The 20903-nt window shown below is 36.9% G+C and overlaps 3 protein-coding genes across 5 annotated transcripts; all 3 read right to left on the reverse strand.

Annotated features, from left to right (window-relative positions):
- Positions 1–106: 106 nt before the first annotated feature.
- On the reverse strand, positions 107–926 carry LOC129295290 (signaling peptide TAXIMIN 1). The gene is made up of 2 exons (XM_054933790.1): positions 555–926; positions 107–388 (listed from the first exon to the last, which is right to left on the reverse strand). Exons 1-2 carry the CDS (start codon positions 662–664, stop codon positions 265–267), a joined length of 234 nt encoding a protein of 77 aa, XP_054789765.1. The 5' UTR covers positions 665–926; the 3' UTR covers positions 107–264.
- A 624-nt stretch (positions 927–1550) lies between these two features.
- LOC129295289 (uncharacterized) lies at positions 1551–6736 on the reverse strand. Of its 2 annotated transcripts, none has more exons than XM_054933789.1 (7): positions 6260–6736; positions 5492–5733; positions 5290–5386; positions 3186–3302; positions 2943–3061; positions 2750–2819; positions 1551–1835 (listed from the first exon to the last, which is right to left on the reverse strand). In XM_054933789.1, the coding sequence occupies exons 1-7, from the start codon at positions 6671–6673 to the stop codon at positions 1773–1775; spliced, it is 1122 nt and encodes a 373-aa protein (XP_054789764.1). In that variant the 5' UTR covers positions 6674–6736; the 3' UTR covers positions 1551–1772. The 2 variants fall into 2 exon arrangements, with proteins under 2 accessions (XP_054789764.1, XP_054789763.1); XM_054933788.1 differs by having other exon boundaries at positions 2943–3024; positions 3119–3302; positions 6260–6719.
- An 872-nt stretch (positions 6737–7608) lies between these two features.
- Positions 7609–12438, reverse strand: LOC129295288 (transcription factor GTE4-like). 2 transcript variants are annotated; one of them, XR_008589554.1, is made up of 6 exons: positions 10125–12438; positions 9990–10035; positions 9779–9892; positions 9576–9653; positions 7901–8026; positions 7609–7683 (listed from the first exon to the last, which is right to left on the reverse strand). XR_008589554.1 is itself a non-coding variant. In XM_054933787.1 (6 exons), the coding sequence occupies exons 2-5, from the start codon at positions 11955–11957 to the stop codon at positions 9595–9597; spliced, it is 2052 nt and encodes a 683-aa protein (XP_054789762.1). In that variant the 5' UTR covers positions 11958–12188; positions 12277–12431; the 3' UTR covers positions 7609–8026; positions 9576–9594. The 2 variants fall into 2 exon arrangements, 1 of the variants encoding a protein (XP_054789762.1); XM_054933787.1 differs by having other exon boundaries at positions 7609–8026; positions 10125–12188; positions 12277–12431.
- Positions 12439–20903: the final 8465 nt, after the last annotated feature.

Consider the following 20903-nt stretch of genomic DNA (forward strand, 5'->3'; position numbering starts at 1 on the left):
ATCAAACGGAAAGTTCTTCTAGATCTGTGTTACAGAAACTATAGCGGTTTGTTTCCACTGTCATCAACAACGACATATGCACAATAAACAGGCAAAAAACAAAACACGACGGGGAAATCCTCAATTTGCTAATTTACTACTGGAATTCATTGAATTTGGCAATAGTTTTCCAGAGAAACCACAGATGAATAGTAACTTTAAAGCGCTAAAACTATGAACAAGAGGATGATCAGAAAGCAGACATGGTTCAAACAAACAGAAATCTTAACAAGGGATCTGAGAAGTGAACCACTCCATTACATGTAACGGAGCCTTCACCAACTCTAAAGCAAGCTCCACTATCACCGTCAGGCACAAGCAGCAAGGGCATATACATGTCAACAACAATCTGCAAATATCAAAATCCAAATCAATCAAAACCAAGTACTCAGGTAAGCATGCACGTGCTGTTTCAATTTAATTTGGATTGAAATTACAGCATCACAGAAAAATTACAAATTGAAGTATCACAGAGAAATCGAAGATAATCAGGTGATAAGAGATAGGAAGGATACCCGATGATCCAGACGACGAGGCCGACGGCGGAAAGGAGAAGAGAGAGGAAGGCGAAGGGAAGACCCAGAAGGAACCCTAAAGGCCTGCAATCGCCGTCTGCACTACACATTGTCTTTCTCTGAGCTGTTTGCACAAGTCTGCAACTTTGTTCTTCTGGCGTGTGAAATGGAGCGAGAGAGCGAGAGAGAGAGAGATGAAGGAGTAGGTATGGGAAATTCTGCTCTGTTATGATTAGGAAGAGAAGACACGTTTTCTGGCTTTACATATGAAAGTAAACCCCATGCTCCTAAGAAGTTTCCGATCAAAGCAAGCTTGAACCTCTTTCATTTTCCTTTTCCGTTTTCAATGATAAAGAATTATGACCCTTATTCTCTTCTAAATTATTAGGCCACGTCTAATTTCTGACTTTAAGAACATCTCCGTTTTAATATTGAATATGGCTTTTGCTATTGATTATTATCCCACTGCATGCTTTGAATGAAAAAATCAAATTAAATGGTCTTTTTTGTGTGGATTTTTTTCATATTACAATTACAGTATAATCATCTTTTTTATACATATGGATGAATAGACATAATCATCTATTATAAACCAACCTTGCACTAGGAGGCTAAAAGCTCCAATTGTTTCTTACTTAATATATATTCCATTGATCATGAATACTTTTTTAATGTATACTCCCTTGGTTCCATTTATAAAGCATTTCATAAAAAGTCTATTTACTTTCATTTATAAATTATTATGCAATTTTTTAAATAATATTTAAAATATATTTTTAAAATTATCCTTAAAAAAATAATATAATATTATTTTTTAAATTTATTATACATGAACATATTTAAAATTCTACACATTTTTATTCCTTATATTTTTTTTATATTAGTATTGATAAAATTGATAGAAAGAACTTATAAAAAAAACCAGAGTAAACTACAATACTTATTTTTCTTCTCTTGGCAAAAAAAAAATAAATAAATAAATAAAAGATAAATAAATAAAATAAAAAGATGCAATCGCGCGGAATATATACTGCAAGGATAAGAACCAAAGTCTCAATGGCCCCCGAAAGAACAAAAACAGAAAAGTCTTAATTCTAAAAGAATCCAAAACACTTTGCATAAATCTCAAAGCCGGGTCGTGGGCGTGCCAAAGCAAAGGGTGGCGAGCTGGAATTGGCCTCAAATCAAGGAAGGATGCTTCAAGCACCTTCCAATCCATCACCTGGTCAACTTAAAATTCTCACCTTCCAAATCAATAATGGAAGCCAGCCTCTCGCGGACCTGCAACAGCACACACATACTCACCATTTTGGTGAAAGACCTACTAAAATTGGATAATTTTAATTCTCTTTAACGGAGAGAGATTAAAGTGTTTCCAAATTAAAAGGCTAGCACAAAAATATGCTCAATATTTACTTCTTTTCTTCTTACATAACTTCAAGCAGCTTCCTATACTCTATATCTTGTACTAATGATGATATTCATATGGAGATTAATTTTCCCTTCTTTTTCTAAAGGAAGAATTTCAAAAAATAAAAATCAGAAATGTGACATAACTACTAGTAAGTTCAAAAAAAAAAAAAAAATTTAACACTTCCGTTTGACCACATGAGATCATCCAAATCTGAATTCAAATCCCCACTTGAAATGGAGATGCAATGGGAGAAGAGGAGACAGGGATGTGGAGCCCTCTAGAGTGGATCAGCTTGCAAGGCTCTTCTCCTTTCATTTACTTCCCTTCATTGTTGGTGAGGATTTAAACACATCCATGTCCAAAATTGAAACTATAGAAAGTGCAATTGTTCAAAAAACAGCCTCGGTGTAAAAAAATCAACAGCTTGAGATGTTAGAAGGCTTCTACCTTTGGATATTTTTCTGTGTTTAAAGATATGCTAAAAAAATCTCTAGACGAGATAAAAATCCAAGGGTGGAAGTGGAATCATGAGGTCAAACTCTTCACAGCAACACTCTTGAAAACTCATGGGCAAAATACCCAAGAAAAACAAAGACACCAAATCACTCACGAAGAGATTGTTAAGCTTCATATTTACATTTTTCAATGAAATCCAATTTTAGTATATTTATATGTCACTTCATTATTGGCTTGATTTACTTATCATTTAGACAAATTTTCTACTTATCTTTTGTAGATTGAATCTGCCCAATAATCTTGCACAAGACCCTCAATAGCTTACCGCAGAGAGTTGTTTTTTCTGGTCATTTTCGTCTCTCTCGTCAAGACTGCTAGAAGATGAGGGGTCATACCTAGACAATAGACGAGGCAAGCACAAGAAACAAATCAAGAATCAGCAAGGAGGATTAGTAAATTGCAAGCAGTCAATTATCTGGAATAGGGTTTGAGATTCAGCTAAGTCAACAGGTTCTTACCAATCACGGGGAATTCCAGCCTTGTCTCGAGCAGAAAAATTAAATGGACCCTTCAGTTCCACATTATATTCCTTTAGCAAGTCTGCATGGTTGTAGAGAATTGTGTTGAAGCTTGTAAGCTTTCCATTTGGACATAAGTGAGCAGATGCAATGAGATTTAACAGGCTTTCAAAAACCTTTGAAAGTTGAGCCAGGGGGGCAATCCAACTTCTGACAGACATAAACAAACCAATAGACACCTACTGCTACATGTGCAACTTCTTCATCAGCAATCCTAGCTACTATTTTTGATGTCCTATTGTCCCCAAATCCCACTAACTTTTGCACCAGCCGTGGGCCAGCATCAAGTCCTCTAGCCTCCTACAAGTAAAATAAATAAGCACATCCAGAGCATCAAGATCATATTGATCAAAGCACCTCTATCTCTGTAGCATGTGATGTCTGAGGGACAACATTCGCAACAATTTGACAAGAATGACAAATATTTGACTCAAAGAAGCATCATCTGTTTGAGGAACCTTCCCTCCGCAGAAAGTTGGCAGTAGCTCATGAAACGCAGTATGATTAAGAATAAAGGTAATTGAAAGAACAAAATGATATGTAGACACCAAATTATTGGCAAAAAGATTAGTGGTGGATTCACGTCAGTTATCATTAAAATAGAGGAAAAAATTGACAAATTGACCAACACGCTGTAGCAAAAAATTTTATTTACCAAGATACTGCAAATTGAAAATCAGTGTTACAGATACCAAGTTCCAAAAAATTTGTGTCAGGCATATATGGAAATTGGCTTCCATGGCACTGAGTTTTGTATTGTTAGGAAAAAAAATCAAATGTGCTTACTAGTTTGCCACTCTCTCTCTCTCCTCTCACCCACTACTAGTTCATTTTCTTTTCTCGGTGAATGTGACTCCCCTCACACCTCACAAAAGTTACAAACAATTCTCCCCCTCCTCATGTATATGGTAGATGTAATATGAATTATTTAGATAAAAAATTATATATTTGTTAGGAAAATAGAGATTGAGAAGAGGAGAGAAGAGAGAAACCAAGAATAAGAGGATTAAGAGCTTTCTTATTTTTGTGTATTAAATATAATTGAGATGCCTCCTATTTATATGCACAGGTGTAATCAATTAAATCAAATAAATTATGCAAAATAATAATAATAACCAAAAGATTCAGAGTAACTAAAAGATATAGACATCCACAAAATCTTCTAATATTCATAACACTTTTCCTTAAATGTCTAGATATTATACCTCATCGAAACCTTACTAGGAAAAGCCTAATAGGATAAAAATTTAGTGAAGGAAAAAAAAAATACACAATATCTTTACATTTATTGAAGTTATTTCATTAAAAACCTTATTAAAAAAGCTCAATGGGACAAAACCCTAGTTAAGGAAAAAAGAGTACAGCATAACTTTCAACATATACAAATAAGAGAGTTACACTCTCAATTCTCATCTAGATTTCTCTCTTTTCTCCTATTCTCAATCTCTTTCCATATTACATCCAGTTTATACATGAGGATGGGGAGAATTGTTTGTAACTTTTGTGAGGAGAGAGGGGAGTCACATAACTCACATTAACTGAGAAAAGAACATGAACCAGTCGTGGGTGAGACGAGAGAGAGAGAGTTGCAAGCAAGTACGTTTGATTTTTTTCCTAACTATATTAAACTCGATGCCATGGAAGCCGAGTTCAATTTGTAGTATCTTGGTAAATATTTTTGAAAGTATAGTATTTTGATGAATAAAATTTTTTGTTCCAGCACGATGGTTAATTTGCTGAAAAAATCCTTCTACCCACTCATGAAGGTAAAGCAAATTGATTTCCACTCGGGCTATTATTGAGCAACACTTCCATAATAATTGTTAGCTCAATAATAAACACTGATATTTTACTCATTTATCAAAGAAAGGCAATATTCAGGGAGTAATTAAAAAAGGATCTCCTAGCACTGCCCCCAACCTTTTGCAGGCAAAAAAGGATTGAGAAATCAGAATTCTCATAATTGTTCCAATAGAAAGATCAGTGCTCACAAGTCAGACCTATTTGAGAGTCGAAGGTTATTCAAATCCATGGAGATGTATGATTTCATAAGCAGCATATAAACCATGAACCAACGAAAGAATTCACAGTAAAAAAAAAAAAATCAGCATGGGTCGTTCTTCTTGTCACATTCCATAAAACATAGATGGAATAACAAAACACAGACTCATGAAAACAGCTGCATTGTCAAATTAAATAAGCAGCTTATCACTAAAACATATATTTACATGCTGGAAACTGGAAAGCATATACTTCAGAATAGGACTGGACGTGCGGAACAAGTTACCTGGACTAACGGGATGACTGCCAAACGTGCAGCAACATTGTCTGAGGATTTCTCACACTCCCTCCAAAGTAAATTGTGAGCGGACATATCTCCATATCTAATTATGTACATAGGCTCCCAAAAAATCTAGTTAAGCACAAAGCATAAGTGAAAATTGTAACCAATGTAAAACACACGCGCACACAGTGCCAACTATCCTTACTTAAAACCAAGTTCAGCAAGCCTTTGAGAACACCAAGAAAAATGGCGACTCTCATCATCAGCAACATGAGCAAAGTCGGCAAAGAATCCCTCCCCAAGAATTTCACTATAGGGAGAAAACCGAACAACAGTATCCCACGCCAAATCAATTGCATTGAGCTCAACATGGGCCAAATTGTGAAGCATATAAGCATTCAGTGGCAAAGCTGCGTTTTTGGGATCAGGAATTTCCTTAGGAGAGACCTGCATTTGGCACGAAATAGCCCATGCACTAATGTAAACACCAGAGTCCCCCCTAAATAAATAAATTAAAAAAATTGCGTTTCACAACATGAATATCATATAAAATAACTTTGCTATACATACCCAATCATGACAAAAACCGTGTGGTCCCATAAAGCTAAGTGTAACAGCAAAAAAGTCCATAACTCGCATTAATTCACTAAATATTCATCCCTACTTGGAATTCAAGTACGTGTAGAATATCCCGTCAAAAGTAATTGGACTACGTGAAGTGGAATGCCTAATGTTCCCCAGTTTTGGGTCGAGTTAGGGTGTTAAACCTAAAAGTATTAATCCCTAAAAAAAATATAAAAATCCCCCCGTTGTTTTTAGAACAATTTGCCTAAAAGTTATCATAACTCGCGTCGATAACTCGAACAAAAAAGAAATGCACAAGGCTCACAAACATGATCCTCTCCGCCATTTTTGGCAACCACAAAATTATTTCACATCGCAGACAGTTACGGCGACCAGAATTAAAACGAACCAGTTTTGGTTTTACAGGTCGGGCAGGTCGCGTGGGCGGTGTGGATAGCCCAAGAGGGAGATTTTCGCGGCGCCACCTGGAGTAGGCAAGATGAGAGAGTTGGGACTTGGTGAGAGGATCACCGGTGGAAAGAACCAGCGAGCCTAGCTCCGCTAACGAAGAAGCTTCACCAATTCGGACATCAAGCGCGTTGTCGGAAACCGATGCAGTCGAAAGGAGCTGGGATTCGGGACCATTGGGTCCCCAATTACGATTCTCATTGAGAGGACTTCGCCTCCACGCTTGGAGACCTGGCCATGGTGAGAAATGGAAAGACGAAGAGGCAAAGGAAGACGGCGAAGAGAAACTCCTGGGCTTGAAATGGGAGGTAGCGATATGAGAGCACGGCGACCAGCGCGAGAGTGATGAGAACATGACCACCAAGACGCTTTGCTCGCTTTCTCACAAGGAATTACTCCATCACTTAAACTATTGGCAATTGGCATCTCTGATCTCATCGTTTTCCTCGTTCCAATCATGATTTTAAATTTTTCGCTAAAAAAAAAAATCATGATTTTAAATTTATTTTTCATACGCGTGGTTAGAAAAGATGTCACAAATACTTTCTACTTAGAAGACGAAAATTGGCAATATAGAGCACAAGGATCCCCCGTCACATTGCATGTTTCTAACCCTTGCTAGACTGGAAAGCGGTATATCTATACCGGTGAGATTCTGACAATTCGCAATAGATTTTGTACTATAAATATTATTATTCCATAAAGACATTCAAACTTTTACTGTAATACCCCCACCGTATTCATTTATAAAAAAAATTATCACTTTTAATTTATATTTTTTTATAGAAACAAGATTACATTTTTTATTAGACATTTATTATAAATTTTTTAAACTATCCTTTATAAATTCATCATTCATTGTCATAAAAAATAATTAATGAAGATAAAAAAAGAACATTTTAACTATTCTGAAACACACTATATATTTTGCTTGAACCTAAAAAGCGATAGCAAGGGTCCTTCACAATTCCTTTTGGTCCTTCCAGAATTACCCAACTGACGAAATAACAGCTTAATCAGAAGAACCTATGAGGGATGCATGAAAGAACCTTGACTGTACAGTTGTTGTCATCTCAACTACCATCCACCTGACAGCTAGGAAAGACGATCACTTTTGCTCACTCACTGCTAAGATGCCCAGGATATTATATTACAAAACCTTTCAAAACAAAACCAGAGCAAAAGATGAACTCGCTTGATTGAAAGAAACAAAAAGTAGCATCTCCCTAAGGTTTATTAAGTATGAACCAACCCAAAGCCTAACTCAGGATACCACAACATGGAATGAGATTTCATGTGAACCAATAATGACTTCAAGAAGTTGGGATTACAGAATATCTTTGTATAAGACCAAGAATCCTGAATCTGCCACCACAAAACCAAAGAAACAAGTCACCAATGGAACTTGATGAGTAGCACTAGTTAGCAATGTACACATGCTACAGAAAAACTATCTAAAATCCTATCCAATTATCACAACATTCTACTGAATATTATACAAAAGTTCGTGTCGAAACAAATACGGCCATGAGCTGCAATGGTGCAAACAGCCCCAATAAACGGGAAGAAAAAGATCCCATACTGCATTTGTAGGATAGGATCACTGGTGGCCTTGACTGTGATGCTTCCCCTCTACACCAGCTGCTAAATTTAGATCCATAACATGGAAGCTTCATATCATCAACTATCTACTCTAAATACCTGACAACTGCCACATGAAATGAAAATAAAAGGTCGAAAACCAGTTAGCATTTACCACAATTTCATAATTCTTTGTAAATTATTGATAATAATCTTAAGAGGCAGCCAATCAAGTATTTCACACATGTGCAAATGAAGCAATCATTTGGAACTTCTTTTCCTGGGCTAAACATGTTAGTCAGAGTTTGGAACTTTCACACATTTTAAAGGATTAAATATGTTGAGTTATTATTCAAGATAAAGACCATATACTGAGCACTTTTTTCCGGGCTTACTGTGCAGTGCTCTCCTAAAATCCAATAATCATTTGGAACTCATTAGACCATAATGAAGCTACAAGGTTAGAGAGTTCCACGACATTTCTATGATGGAAAATAAGAAACCCAGGCTAATGCAGCATATACACTTGAAATAGAAAACCAGAGCCAAGCTCCAAACAATCAACGGCAAAAATGACATATCCAGCGTTTCACACGCATGACCACCACTCGTCTAACAAACTAGGGACGCATACAGATTAATTGCCACTGAGGACTTCACTACAAACATGAATCCATTAGATTTATTATGATGAGGAAGCTAACAAGGGTAACATCATGACACCCAACAGGATAAACTTGACAAAACAATTAGCAGTAGATATTGAATACGAGTCCCATCTGAAACAGTTACCAAATAGTTATTTTAAAACCATCATCACCCTAGATAGGACTAAGCCTGAAGACAAAAAATTCATTGTACCTATCGTAGAGAAATAATTTCTAAACAAGGTCATTAGTGACGTACGAATTACATTTCCATGTAAGCTAGACACTTGTTTGTAAAAAGATATGTTTTTATAATATCAGAATTATAAAAAGATACTCTCTGACAATCAGGCGCAGGGACACACAGGGCTGACCAATAAACAAGGCTAGAAATCCCCAAAACCATATATATAGTGAGAAAACAGAAACCATATCTTAATATGGTCATAAGGTGCCCTGCATATAGGATGATGCCCTATTTTTTCCTTCAAAGGGGGCTCATTATATAAAATGGCTTAATATTTAGTGATTATGACACAAGCACCAAGACTCCATTTTTAACTGTTTCCATACTTCAAACCAGTTCAAGATATCAAACAAATTTAGCAACCATTTAACCTTGGTTCCAAAAATTGGATTTAACCCAAATAAAATTTACACATAGTCGCCCATCTAGTAAAGGCTTGGTATTGGCCTACAAGCTTCAATTAAGTTTCTATTTATTAGGCACAGAAAAACAACAAAACCAAACATAAGAAAAGCACAATCCCCTATCGTGAGGAAGGATACAAACAAAAGGCATAGCATGCATTCGATAACATGATAGGGAAGATAAAGCAGCTAGCAATAAATTTGAAGGAACCAGATCAAGATAATGCCTGACAAACAAAAAAGTGGATGACAAAAACTTCATCTTGAAAGCTACAGCCGCCTTTCTCTACCATGTGAATAACCATTAACCAAAAAAAAGAGCACAATGTACTTTAGACCAAACGAAGAGCAAATGACATGTTAAATCTGTGATTCTACCTTAGAGAATAAAATTAATTCAGGTCCTCGGTGATCCTGCATCAGATCCAGATGCTGATGAACTTTCACTATCAGAATCTGCAGAAATGCATAAAAATGACAAAGATAGAACACTTAGTCTTCAACTACAATGCCCAGAAGTAAATGTTTGTATGCCTACATATGAGGTGGGACATATATTATCGAGTTGTAAATCAAAGTACCACTTGAAGAAGATCCAGAATCACTACTTGAGCTGCTAGAACTGCTTGACCTACTCCCATTATCCACCTGTTTTTCAACTTGCGCAGGAAATGATGCAGAAATATTCCTTTCACCTGCTCAGAGACAGCCAGACAACATATGCAAGTCATGACCGCAGCACCATTCAGAACTAATAGTTCAAACATCACCATTCAGCCAAATAATATTTACCAGCTATGGTTTCTTGAGGAGCCATGACTGCAGCAGGTTCCAGCATCTACAAAAAAACCACAAAATAATTGTTTTTAGCAATAATTGTTTCCCAAACACAGGCTAGTGGCCAGGAACTTCAGATAAAGGGTATACCATTTGTGAGGCATTCTTGGCAGCTTCTGCTCTTTGAATGGCAAGCTCAGCTTTTCTCTTATTCTTACTCAAACTTTTCTTAAAGTTGGTCACAAATCTATCTAGCTCCCAAAGAGTCTCAGCATCTACACTATCAATGTCCACTTCAATTTCATCATCATGCTGCGAAAGTGCAGAATTTCTCTTTTTAATGATCTGTACAATTGCATCTAGCTTCTCTGTCGGCAGGCTTTGGAGGTTTGTGCTCAGTTTTTGCTTTTCCTCATATGTCATGTCTCTTTTATAAGGATCTTTTGCCTTTGGCTTCTTTGGAGCAGGGGTTCTACTTGATGGAGTAATGCTCATGGATTTTGGAGGTTGTGTCATCGATTCTGACCTATCCAAAATCCGTCTCATATCAAGGGGAGGTGGAAGTATTGTAGAAGCCCTTCTAGATAATGGCGATGGCGCGGAAAGGGTTGACCCATAATCTAATCCATATCTCATTTCACGATTGTAATCTGATTCTATTATAGCCCATCTGTCCTCAAATATCTTTGATAGCTGCTCTGCCATTACATGAACATCTTGTCCAGGTGGGTTATATGTCATTGCATTACGAAATGTCAGTCTCACATCCTCTGCAAATTCCTTGGGCGATTTGTACCAATTCTTGGTCAGCCTCGTTTTCACAGTACCTAAGTCCATAGGATGTGTGATGATGCTAAAATAATCATGCAATCCAAGCCCCTCAACGTCAACAGGAGCATTAAACACCCAACCATGCTTGTGTTTCATCAACTTCTCAAGCAACGAACTACAGCTTTTGAAAAATTTTGATCCCATCCCAAAACCATGTCCCATTTCTCCCCCGCCCTGTTTCTTTCCGTTCTGTTTTGACTTCTTATTACTCTCTGCAGGAGGGAACTTATCCTTCCCTAGCAAGAACTCTGAATTTCTATATAACTGGTTTGCCTTAGGCGTTCTCTTCTCCTTTTCAACAGTTTCACTGACACCTTGACAATTCTCTAGCACTGATATACTTAACTGGTGCAAATGTCTGGCAGATTCCCGTGGAATGCCAACAGATGCAACCCCTGACTGAACACGTCTTGCTCCAATAGCATTACCAATTCTATCGTTCACCAGAGAATTTGAATTGCCATGGCCACCCAACTGCCTCTGTTTCATTTCAATTCTCCTGACCAAACTTCTCACGGTATCAAGCTCACGTTCAAGTCTCCTCCTAAGCTCTTGCATTTCTTGCTTTGAGCTTGATCCTAAGTTGATCTTAATACGATTCTCCAATCCAGGATTGATAGCACCATTAACTGATGGCAACTCCTGGGCACCGGGAGCAGTATCCTGCTCAGGATTGGGACCATCCTGCTGGGGTTTGGGACTTGAAGGGTGGTCGTGGTGAGGGTTGGCGCCTGAGGGCTCGTCCTGCTGAGGATTGGGGCCTGAAGGTTCGTCCTGCTGAGGATTGGGACCTGAAGGTTCGTCCTGACGACGATTTAAGGTCGAAGAGTCATCTGACACTACATCCGATTTTGAATTCAATCTTGGCTGAGCCGTATTCTCATCCGGCAGTATAGTCTCTGCTGGGGGCTGAGCCGAAAAGCTAGTGTCATTCTTTTCGGTCTCATTGGCATCACTATCATTAACCGTGCTGTTCTTGTTGTCGTCGTTGTTAGCAGTTTTGGGGGTGGAAGTATTGGTAGCGACGGTGTTCAAGACGTTAGCTTTGTTCTTCGGTCCTTTAAAAGCTTTCCTCGTGTACACCTTGCTCTCTGTGTACCTCTGTTTCTCTCTAGCTCCATCATCTCCTCCTACTATAGGCCCGGAAGCCATACATCCAAAACCCTAATTCTTTTTTTTTTTTCACCTTGTTCCAAAACCAATTTCAAATCCCAGTCTTGTGTCTAATATTAGGGTTTTCCAAAACAGAAATGAAAGAATCGCGAACTAGAACTTGCAGGCCTTTCGACCCTGTGACCCAAAATTTTTAGGGCTTACGTAGAACCTTCTAGGACGAAATCGAAATACACCAGCTTTCACCCAGAGAGACGAAGACACATGAACCTATACACATAAGGAGAGGGAGAAGTACGAGGGACAAAAGAACGAGCTTTAGACCTAACAAGGCACAGTAGGGTTTCGAGCTTGTTACCTGGGTTTGGATCAGATCTTCCACCCTCTCTTTCGCTCCACACTTTCTCTCTCTAGAACTCTTCGTCTTCCCCTCTCTCTCTCTATAACCAAAGATTGTTTTATCGGACTCCAGGTGTACGGCAACGGTGGGTTCGTGTAGAACCATCGACCAGACGAAGCGTTTGAGGCGCACAGAGAGTCGTGCCCGGGAAGTATTATAGCATCACGAATGAAGGGCGCGGACTCACTCGAGCATCCAGGACGTGATATTCACGCACCAATAGGATGGAGCATGGGGCGGGACGTGTATGTGACCGAGGAATTAAATGGCGAGAGACTTTTGTGGCGGGGACTTTCAATTGCGAAAATTTGAAAAGTTTTCGTAGACGGAGGTATAGCGCGTAACGAGTACCGGCCTTTTCGGTGTGAGACCGGAGCAGCCCAATGCTCGGAAGGATTTCCACGCGCCGGCGAGGATGGGGGATGGCTGGTTTGATTTTTTGTATTTTTGTTTTTGCGCCTGTAAGTCGGTCTCAAATGGGCTTTTCTCTGTTGGAGCTCAAAGAATTTTGTTTACTTAGCGCCCATGATCCAATTCCAGTATACCGGGCCTCAATTATTAAAATAAAAATCAGCAACAAAATATTAATCAATTTTTCATGTAATTGTAATTGAATTAAAATTCAGTTCTCAAAAGTTAACTCCTTGCAGTTCAATTTCTCAGGATTTAACTTGCTGGTTCTCATCCTTTATAACTTTATTACAACTCAACCCTTAATAATTTAATAATTTTTTAAAATATAGGAACTAACAAATTAAATTATTGAAACTTGGAAAACTGAATTTGACAAGTTGAATTTTAGGAATTAAGTTATACTCATTGAATTAAAATTATAAATACTAATTCAATTCATGTTGATATGCGGATGATTTGTAAACTAGAGCTATGATCACCCTAACTACTATATCTTCTGCCTCAGCATATCAATATTCAACAGCACACAATAAAATTTACAATGCCATAAATTATTCATAAATTATAAATAGATGCAATTGATCTGGCTCATATGCCCTTTGTTTGGTTTGAACCCTAATTAAAGAGGCGAAGGAATAATAATGCTTGAGGGTTGGGCCTATACCAATGCACCACGTTCAATATATGCCAAAAATGCATAATATATAAAACCATAACAAATTCTATTTACATGTAATATAAAACCTACAGAAGCCGTGCCGTTCATAAGAGATGAATAGTACTCAATTACTTCAACTTCAATAATCCGCGTGTAACCATCCATAGTGTAGTTGTTCAAAATAATGCGGCTAAATCATTGCTTTTGTTAGGAAATATAAGTAGGGAAATAATTCTCCCCACCGTTGCTAATAAGTGGAGAAATTATTGCAACCGTGCATCATTAGATTAAATTTGATTATTTAATTTTAAAAGAGTAGCATATACTAGCACGACCTACAACACATAGGACCGTTCAGCCATGGCCTTTAAATCAGAGGCCCGTGACTTGGCACACACCACTCCATTATCAAACCACGCCACTCGTTATTTTTATGTGTGTTGTTGTTGTTTCCGTACGTGTTTGCATATATCATGCATTCAGATATTATAATTACACTAATCCACTCACATACTTCCACTGTTAAATGCCCCAGCAAATTGAAATTTAAAAGACAGTCAACCATAAAGTGTAGCAAAAAAATTTTGAACCCAGCACGATATTCCACGAGAGATCAGCAGCACTGTATTTCTGGTTATATAGCACGTACGTTGTATATATTTATATTAATTAAACGGGTCCGTATTGTATCATACGAAATCGTACGTAGAAATAAAATCCACTGTTTACAATTTCATTGCTCTCCTTGTTTAGGAGGGGAGGAGGAGGGGTAAAAGTAGAAGGAGGCATTTTGTTCAAACTTGATTGTAATTTCTAATTATCAGTAGCACGTTTATTCCAAACAAAAAATTACAATAAGTTTAACATTACTGACGACGACATTGATATTTGTGTCTGTGTGGGAAATGAGTTAAATCTGTTTTTTGTATTAACAAAATTAAAAAAACAAACAAACAAAATGCACCATCATGAGTTGTGTGAGAAACAATTTAAATTTGTTTTTTGTACTATAAGTTTAATTTTATTTCTTGTGTTATGTTATACACACACACATATTAAAGGCTTTCTTCGAGTTAAGCGTTGGCTTTTATTAGAAAACGCTAGTGCTTCCTCATTACCTGTAGTATCTGATTAATATAATATATATATATATATATAGAGAGAGAGAGAGAGAGAGGAGATATTAAGTCAACTTTTACGTATATTTTTTCAATAATGGATGGATTCCTTTAATTTGATGATGCTTGAGGCTCTTCTTCTCGATAGTGATGCTATTGAGATAATTAAAAATGGATTACCCGAGAGGAAAAGATTCATAAGTTCATTATCATATAATTTTAATTAAAATTTTACAAGGTCCAAACAGAAGCTTGTAATATAATGCTCTATATTTTGTGCCAAAAAAAAATAATGCTCTATATAAATAGTAACGACGAAATTTATATCATTAGCAATAACGCAACAAACCAAATTAAAACTACACGCACAAGACAAAATCCGTCCCGGCCGAAGCCTCCTCACTCAACCATACACGACGTCTGAAAAGAAAATTCGAACTAGAAAAGTAAACGAAAATAAAAGGGCCGACAGTAAATGCAGAACAGTGCACACAAAACCTAACAAATACATCACACTCCCTACGTACGTACCTACATATGCCTTCCAACATACGATGATCCTAAGGAAAGCAGGCATGCATGCGCATTTAGGATTTTTATTGGAAAATCTGGATAGTCAAGTAAATACTATATGCTGGGCAAGACCTGTTGCAAGCTCTGGACAGCAGAACCTACTTTCTAGTAGAACTTCGGTGGTGATTCACGATTATGCTTGGGATTTGGTCCTCCTGGTGATGGTCTATCTTCATGACCAACCTCTTCCATAACTCGACCATGACGCATCATTTGCTTCGACAGGTCATAATAACCTAGTTCATGAAGAAGCCGCAGGCTGTTGATATTCTTGCGAATGAATGGCCGATTTTGGAGAACGCGTGCCTCTGAATTCATGAACAAAAGCAGGCTCGAGAAGACAATGAGTAATAGTGCTACATTTGTTTTGTTTGCCATGCCCTGCGATGTAAAATCTGTGAGAGTTTAAAGAAGGTGATTTAGGGCTTAAAGAGAATAGCCAAGAAGAAGGGCTTGGATGAGTAGTTTGGAAGCTTATAGAGGTATTTATATATGAGTCGAACTTGAACTAGAAATGCATTTTTAATTAACTGAGTTTTTCTTCTATTTCATGACACCCAACCCTAAGTTTAAATAATTAAATTTAATAATTAAAGGAACTATATGGATCAATGCAAGTGGAATCAACATGCAGTGGACCTCTACTTGACCCTAACCGAGATAAAAAGCTAGATTTGCTTTTGCTTTGCCATTATTTTTGTTTTTAAATGAAGGTACGTACTGTGGGTTTTTTTATTGTAGCAATGCTATGTATATATATAGACAATAATCACGAAGCAAAGAAATTAAATAAATATACAACACATCAATATCCCAACTGAATACAGAATTTCAAATGAATATAATGAACATGTATTGCTTTCTTCTTCCTTTTTTCCTTGGCGTCTATGTATATGTGTGTGGATTATCAATGATCACATGAATGTTGGATGACCCCTTGTCCCCTTCGATCCTAATTCCTAATAATTCACATGTATGAAACCATATATCTCTTTTTTTCATTCCCGAATTGTCTCTGTTCATGAGTTGGTTTCAATCCAAGGTCACCTAGGGTTTCATTTCCACCTAGATGATGTTTAACGTTGAGGGTTTGATGGATACGCATAAAATGGAGATGCTCAAAATGGCCATGTATCGTGACTTCGTTAAATATGCTTAGAAGAATATAAGAACTGGACCACTCGTGAGAGCGACTGATTATTATTATTATTATTATTACTATTACTACTATTCTGTTACTTTTCTCTTTACTCTCACGGATATATATGTAACACACACACGCATATTAAAAGAGCTCGAAACCTTAACAGTTTATTAAAAAAAAAAAAAACTTAATTGTGGGTGGGTTCTATAGGAGCACCCAAAAGTTCGATGTCCTACGAAGTTCTTCCTCACTGTCTCACACTCTCATCCTTCATCAGATACTCTCATGCGTATATAGAGGCATCAAAGAGGACAGTTTTAAACAAATATAGTAGGAGTTAACATAGGCATGTATATACGGTGATCAATTGCGTTCCCCGCGGGACCATGTGGACATCAACTGGAAGCAAATCTGGACCATCCTGCAGTAACCTTTCAACAGTAATGTTTGTTAATTTAACTAGTTATCAAACCCTACTAATTACTGTTGAGAGGTTCCCTTTACAAGTAGGTCACTTCTATATGCTCTATACCAGTTCAATTTTAATTGGGCGGCATATTTTTAACGAGCAGAAAGTGATATGCCACATGTTGTCCTCCACGAATTCCAGTGAATATGCTAAGAGAGGGAAGTAGAATAATATCTCTCTGCAGAAAATAAACCAATGGGTATATAGCAAATGATAACCATCCTCTTTGGCCTCTCCTTTAGGAGCTTGACTAACCCCTCCAACGCTCAAGGGTCGGAGTAACAGATTCAATTAAAAAAATGAGCAGCAGATTTCATAATGCAGGTGACGGCTGCCATTTTGTCAGATTAGATTTTGATGGGCCGGTGGCTCCACGAAAGATTGTCAGTGAGCTTCATGTCGGCATGGAATAATATCTCCACCGCTTCTATCTATTAGACATTTTTAATCGAATCCATGGTCCTGACTAGACTATATGAATGATGAGGAAAAAGAGATTTCTCTCAAATCATAAATATCTGTCCTCTTCATATCTCTCGTGAATGATCAGTGATTTTACAAGGCTTAGATATGCTATTTCTGGGTCTTAACCTTTGCTCAAGAGAAAATTAAAACTCTCTCTGATTGGGATCACTTGCTGTAATTTGTTGCAGATTTCAATTGCAGTTCCTCAATGCACTCAAGTCATCAGCTCCTGGACATGCAGTAGCTGCTGATATTTCTAAGTTTGTGAAGTTTTTTTTTCTTCGGTTAATGTATTTTTTTCAGACTCTGGATCTATTAATTAAGGAGATCTCTTTAGGTACTAGATTTATTCGGTCCCTTTAAAGGTCTTTTGTAAACATTTTTATGTGATATAATTGTTTTTTGGTTAAAAAAATCGAATCATTGCAGATTTAAAAATAGTTAAAATTAGTCAAAAGTCTTTATTTTTTCGAGTACTATTAGAACATTCTCATATTATCCTTAATTAAAGCTAATAAATTTTACCTCTTAATCTTAAAGTCGGACGTGTCACCAAATGAATCAATTAGACATGACATGACTATTGTTTGGCCTAGAGAAAAGGGTAATGGAACTTGTGCGAAAGCGTTAGGTCCAATTAATGTGAGAATTCTCTAATGCAGCCCCCAGCACAATGGATTAAGCGGCGGGACCTCCAGGAGTATGAAGGAACGCCAAGTTTAGGAAGAGTGGTGACTGGCCGGGTCTAAAGGGCGTAACCCAGCATTTGCAAAACTCGAAGCACTCACCTCAGCACAATCCCTTGTCAAAAAGCACCCACCTCCCATAATCAAGAGCGAACAGTTACGACTGCCATTGGCATACAAGATTCAAATTCAAGATAGAGCATCATTGCTCACCCGTATAAATGGCAACGAGTTCGTATCTATAACTCCCTTTTGAGACTCTCAACAAACCAGACAAATCAAGCAACTCAACTAAGCTTGCGTCAAATGCAATTTTGCCCAATTTGACCCTATCACTTGTAGTCTAGGCCACCTAGATTAATTACTTTGCTTATCGAAGCACTCACCTTGTAATTACTTTCCAAGAAATGAGCGATCCTCTTCCTTGTGAACTAGTTCAATCTCTGTGTGATTCTCAATTACTTGGGCAAATCCAAAAAAATTATGATAAAGGACCTTGGGGACCCATGATCACTGATGAATACTCTAGTTGCAGACGAAGCTCATCTAGCAAGCTTGACACACACAGGCAAGAGGCCCAAAAACCAAGGCAACTAGTTTTTTAAAATAATTTAAAATGTTTCACCAAAATTTATAAAATGTCTTTTAAAGATCAATCAAAACTTTTAAAAGAAGATGTCTTATATTAAAAAAATATGGAGAAATAATTAATGATAGCTCTTAATATTATCAAACTAGAATATGCATGAGAAGTAGTAGACTGATCGATGTGCCGTGCATAACCTTAATCTCTGCAGACACACATGACAGATAACATTAGCTTTATACAATTATATTTGTTCTCATTAGTGACGAATCCAAACTTGCCAACATGAGGTGGCAAAATTTAAAACCATACAAAATATAGGGCGACAAAGACTAATTTTCACATTTTTTACAAATAAAATTTTAAAAAATTAAAAAAAATATGAAGGAGCATTGGAATTGTGGGGGCGGGGCAAGCAGCCAAGCACCCCCTTGCCCCCCTTTGCATTCGTCGCTCCTCATAATTATTCCATAGAACAAACTCAAGGTGATTTAATAACCAATGGTTGCAGCCCTTTAATTAGAAACTAATGTGGATTATTCCACGTGTGCTAAGATATGTGTGCTTGAAAGGACTAGAAATCTTGGTAGGGGATCTACCAATGTATAATTAGTAAAATTAATATAATGGGCCAAAATGAGTACATAAACACACATGTTACAATTAAGTTGACGTAACATGTAGGTTATTTAATTTAGAGCTAGAGGATAAACCACATTCTAAGACTTGGGAAGTTTGCAGTGTAACATTTTAGTGAAATTTGACCCTAATTAACTGAGTTTAGTTATAATAATTAAGTGATTTGATGTGGTGTGTAATCAAAGAGATCTAATAAGTGTATTTGGTTATGATTTCAGCCCTATTTGTAGGTCTGAAGTGAGGCTAAGCCACCCAGGCATCGAAAGAGTGAGAAAACCTAAAGGGATTATCTCCATGCCATATGTCGCGGCATGCAGCATGTTTGTCACAGCACACAAATGACAAAAGTGACACACACCGTAACGTGTGCTATGTGTGCTATGGTGCATGGCTAAATTTTTTTGATAAACTGACTCGTGAATAGACTGAAATCAGAAAAGGAAAAAAAAGGGAGAAAACGAGAGTACATCCTTCTCTCTATTAGGGCTCTTAAGGATTTAGACCTTTGGAGACATCTTGGAGCTAGAGAACACCTAAGGTAAGTGTCTCACACTCCTTTCCTCCTTTTCTCTTCCATTTCCTTAAGGATTTAAGTTCGGGTTTGAATGAAAAAAGTGATTTTAGGACCATTTGTGTGTTAAGTCTAACCCATTGACTTATATGGAGTTAATGAAAGTTGTTTAAGGTATCTAAACCCAAGATTTATGAGTTCGCAAGTTTTGATAGTTGAGAGAGCATTAATACTTGAAAATATAGAATAAATGGAGGAGTTAGAGTTTGTTAGAAACCATTAATAATGGTTTAAGAGTTTAATGAAGTTATTGAAGCAAAAAAGAGTTAATAAACCCAATAAACAAGTCTAAATGTGAGAAGTAAAGGTATTGGGTATCGTAGAGATGAAAATGTGAGAGTTGGAGATGTGTTTTTGACAATGTTAATGCGTTGGACTTAATTAATTGTACACTAATCGTCTGGCCACCATATTTGGCTTGGAAGGACAAGTTTGGAAGCATATATTGAGAGGTAAACTTTTAACCTCTCAAAGATTTAATATAATTAGGGAAACCCTATTTTAAGTAATTGTTTATTAATTAAGTTTAATGCGAAAACATACACATTGGCATGTATGATTTAATTTTAAACAGAAAGCATGCTTTAAACTTTGATTATTGATATAATTATGAGTGTGCATATCATTTGTTTGATTTGAAATATGGAATTAAACTCAAAATAATTTTTAAATCTTGACATGTAATTGAAATGAGAAGTATGATGTATGATGATTATATAGTCATATTAAAATGTGAATATGTGTAACTAAATGAGGATTTGAAACATGCTATAAGATTAAGAGTTTAAGTTAAAAAAATTTGTGAAAATAATATTGATACTCACTTGGGTAGTGTATAATCGTAAGTTCATTGTCTTGATATTGAATTAGTGAAATAATGAAATGAGTGAATACTGCACATTGCATGATTAGTTGGCAAGAGTTCGTCTAGGAAAAGGAATAGACAAAATCCATACGGCACTTACGGCTACCTTATGGTGCATGAAGGCATAGCCCTATCCCACTGTTTGTCGAAGGATTGTCCCATAATTTGTCGAGAGACTAGAATTTAACTATTCCCACCTATTTGTCGAGGAGGTTAGTTTAGGATATACAACACTCCAGATATTTGAAAGTCAAGGAAGTCATGATTTAAAAGTGAGTGTTGTAATCTTTAACCATGTCACACCTTACAATTAATGAGCTTGGATAGTCCAGTCACACAGACGAAGCCCTATCACTACTAGAAAAATGAAATTCAGCAAGGGATAAATCTCTTAGTA

The sequence above is a fragment of the Prosopis cineraria genome, unplaced genomic scaffold, assembly GCF_029017545.1.
Source record: "Prosopis cineraria cultivar Desert tree isolate PC_DT_omini unplaced genomic scaffold, ASM2901754v1 PC84, whole genome shotgun sequence".
In the NCBI taxonomy this organism is placed as follows: Eukaryota; Viridiplantae; Streptophyta; class Magnoliopsida; order Fabales; family Fabaceae; genus Prosopis; species Prosopis cineraria.